This window comes from Nestor notabilis, unplaced genomic scaffold, assembly GCF_000696875.1.
Source record: "Nestor notabilis isolate BGI_N333 unplaced genomic scaffold, ASM69687v1 scaffold24225, whole genome shotgun sequence".
Classification (NCBI taxonomy): domain Eukaryota; kingdom Metazoa; phylum Chordata; class Aves; order Psittaciformes; family Psittacidae; genus Nestor; species Nestor notabilis.
The window spans coordinates 933-3,678 of NW_009930936.1; the positions used below are offsets into that span (position 1 = coordinate 933).

Sequence of the window (2,746 nt, forward strand, 5' to 3'; positions counted from 1 at the left end):
GCGTTAGCGCTGCTCCTGCCCTGCCAGCACCTCTTGGGCTGGTCGCTTGCTCCGTCGCCTCGATACTGTACCATGTGCCTGCTGGTTTGGCCTGCGACGTGTGTGCTTCGCCTGCCCCCTCCTCAGTGATGGGGGCCACCTCCCCAGCCCTGGCAGAGGAGGGTCCCCTCAGCCCTGCAGGGGAAGGACCCTCCTGGTCTGTTTTTTAATGTATTGACCCCACTGTTTGGAGTCGGACCCTGCTCAGTCTTCCAGCCCCTCTACCAGAGAACCCCCTCAATAAACTATATCCTGTCTGTTAGCCCGAGGTGCTGAGCTGTGCAGGGGAGGGATGTGCCCTAACAGCTGCCCACCCTACCCTGGGGTTGTATGGGGAGGGAGCTTAGGGATGGGGAGCATCCACAGCCCTCCCTGCCCTGGGGCCAGGAGCTAGCTGTGCACAGTGGCCATGGGCAGCTCTATGGGACTACGGGCACAGGTGCAGTACTGGAGGCACTGGGTGCCCACATCACAAGAGGGCAATGCTGCTTTCCCCCTGCGTGCTGTAACTCCATTTCACTCTCTTCCCCACCATTAGACATCGATGAGTGTGCCCAGGGCTTGCACAACTGTAGCCAGCTCTGCACCAACACCCCTGGGGCATTCGCCTGCCACTGCCGCCTGGGCTTCCACCCCCTTGATCCTGCTGCCAGCCAGTGCCTGGGTGAGTACCTGCAGGCACCGGGGCCAGCAGCCCCCCATGCTGCTGCCATGTGCAGCTGTGCTGCCCTAGGAGCAGGGATGTGGTTTCCTGCGTGCCCTGTTGTGCTCACAGCCCTGGTCTCAGCCAACCAAAAACCTGGTGGGCAGGATGGACAGACTGTGGCTGTGCAGGAGTTGATGGAGTAAGGAGGCTTCTGCCCCCCAGCAGCCTTGGGGCCAAAGGCTGTTAGACCACAGCTGCATGGCTGTAGGCACTGGAGATGCTTTCATGTCCCAGCTTCACACAGCCCCAGAGCATTCCCTCCATGTGCCCTTGACGAGCCCTATACCCTTGGCACAGCTCTGATCCTCTCCCCTTCTTTCCCAGATGTAGATGAGTGCCAGACACAGCCTCGCCCCTGCGACCATATCTGCCACAACAGCCATGGCTCCTTCCACTGCCACTGCCACCATGGTTTCTCTCTGGGTGCGGGTGGGCGCTGCCGGCGCAACTAGCCCACCCGGCACAGCTAAGTGCCCCCTGCTTGCCCCAGCACCATGGTGACTGCACCCGGTGCCAGTTGAATAAACCCCTTCCTGCACTGGTTTCCCTTTGGGTCACTGGAGCCCAGGACTGCTATGTGGGTCTGTCCCCACTCCCCCTGTGGGATGCCCCATCCCTCCTCCTTATTTCCCCAATTCTCACCCTCCTTATGAGGCTCTGTGCACTCCAGTGTGCCAGGGAATGCCCAGCCTGCTTCTCTGCCTCCCCTCATTGCCCCACTTCGCACTCTGACAGGACACAGGGCAAGCACAGTGAGGGATGAAGCCAGGGTTTATTGAGGAAGGTCTCCATGCAGGAGGACCCCTGTGGAAATGGTGCAGCCAGGGCCACCCCACACACACTTCATGACAGAGCCAAAGGGAGTCTCACGGGGCAGGGTCCTCCCTCCAGGGCCCCAGGAGAGCAATGCTGCCTCGGTTCAGCCCTGCACCCAGGCAGGGACTCTTCTCATCAGGGTGTGGGATGTCACAGGGACCCTCCTATTCCTCCCCATTTGACCCTGGCCCATGTATTCCACACCTTGCAGTCAGGCTCAGGTGCCCCTTGGGGTCCTCACTGCAAGCCAGGCTGAGAATTGGGGTGCTGGTCTCAGGTGCATGCAGGATGTGTGAGCAAAAGAGGTCTCAGCAGCAGGAGAGGAAGGGTCCTGGTGGAGCTGCTCCACTGGGCACCCTCCCTGCACTGGGGCTGGTCATGGGTCAGAGCAGGCAGAGGACTGCCAGGACTGGGCAGGGAGCCTGGCTCACCCATGCCACAGCTTAGCCTCCTCTGTGCTGGTCTGTGCATGAGCCTGGGGCATGTGGCTTGGGGCTGGGGAGCTTTCTGGGTCCCGCTGGGGATGGCACCGGATCAGGCAGGGAGCAGAAGCAAGTGCCCAGTGGCATGGGTAGTGCTGAAGGAAGTGCATCTGGCCAGGGCTGTGGAGCAGCAATGGGCAGCGTGTGGGGCAGGGGTGAGGCAAATGCACGGCTCCATCATGCAGATGAAGCAGCACCAGCGCTCTGCCAGGCACCCCTGGGCAGCGGCCACGCAGTACCTGAGCCCACCCCACACCACCAAGAGCAGGAAATCCTAAGGAGGGGGTGCAGCAAGGGCTGACAGTGCCCATGGGCTTGGGGGTAAGTGTGTGCCTCTCCTTAGCGCTGCCTGGGGCTTTACCAGTCCCACTGCTCCCTGATGCATGGCACGCAGGGCGCTGCCAGCCAGGGCTGCCCACATCAAGCTCCTTTGCTTGGGTCAGGGGAAGCAGCACCGAGCACTCGGCGGGCTGAAGCAGCCCCTTGGCACCAGTTTGGCTCAGTAGGAAGCACCTGGTTTGTGCCAGAGTGGGGCTGAGCAGGGGCAGAGCTGCTGCGGGGGGCACAGAGCAGACAGGGGTAGGAGCCCCTGGCCTCCTCCTCCCGCCCTCCCTGGCTCAGAAGCGGGTGCTCTGGTAGTGCAGCCTGCGGAGCTCGGAGAGACCACTGTCCCGGCAATACGAGTCCCTGCAGGGACCCCCTG

General features: G+C 62.1%; 1 protein-coding gene across 1 annotated transcript in view; it reads right to left on the reverse strand.

Moving 5' to 3' along the window:
• Nucleotides 1–1,453: 1,453 nt before the first annotated feature.
• The window catches only part of LOC104406613 (golgin subfamily A member 7B), a gene marked incomplete at its 5' end in the record, with an annotated part of 2,387 nt that continues 1,094 nt past the window's right edge, over nucleotides 1,454–2,746 (reverse strand). The window contains one exon of the mRNA XM_010015657.1: nucleotides 1,454–1,473. Within this exon, the coding sequence (XP_010013959.1) occupies nucleotides 1,454–1,473 (20 nt within the window). The remainder of the gene's footprint in view (nucleotides 1,474–2,746) is intronic.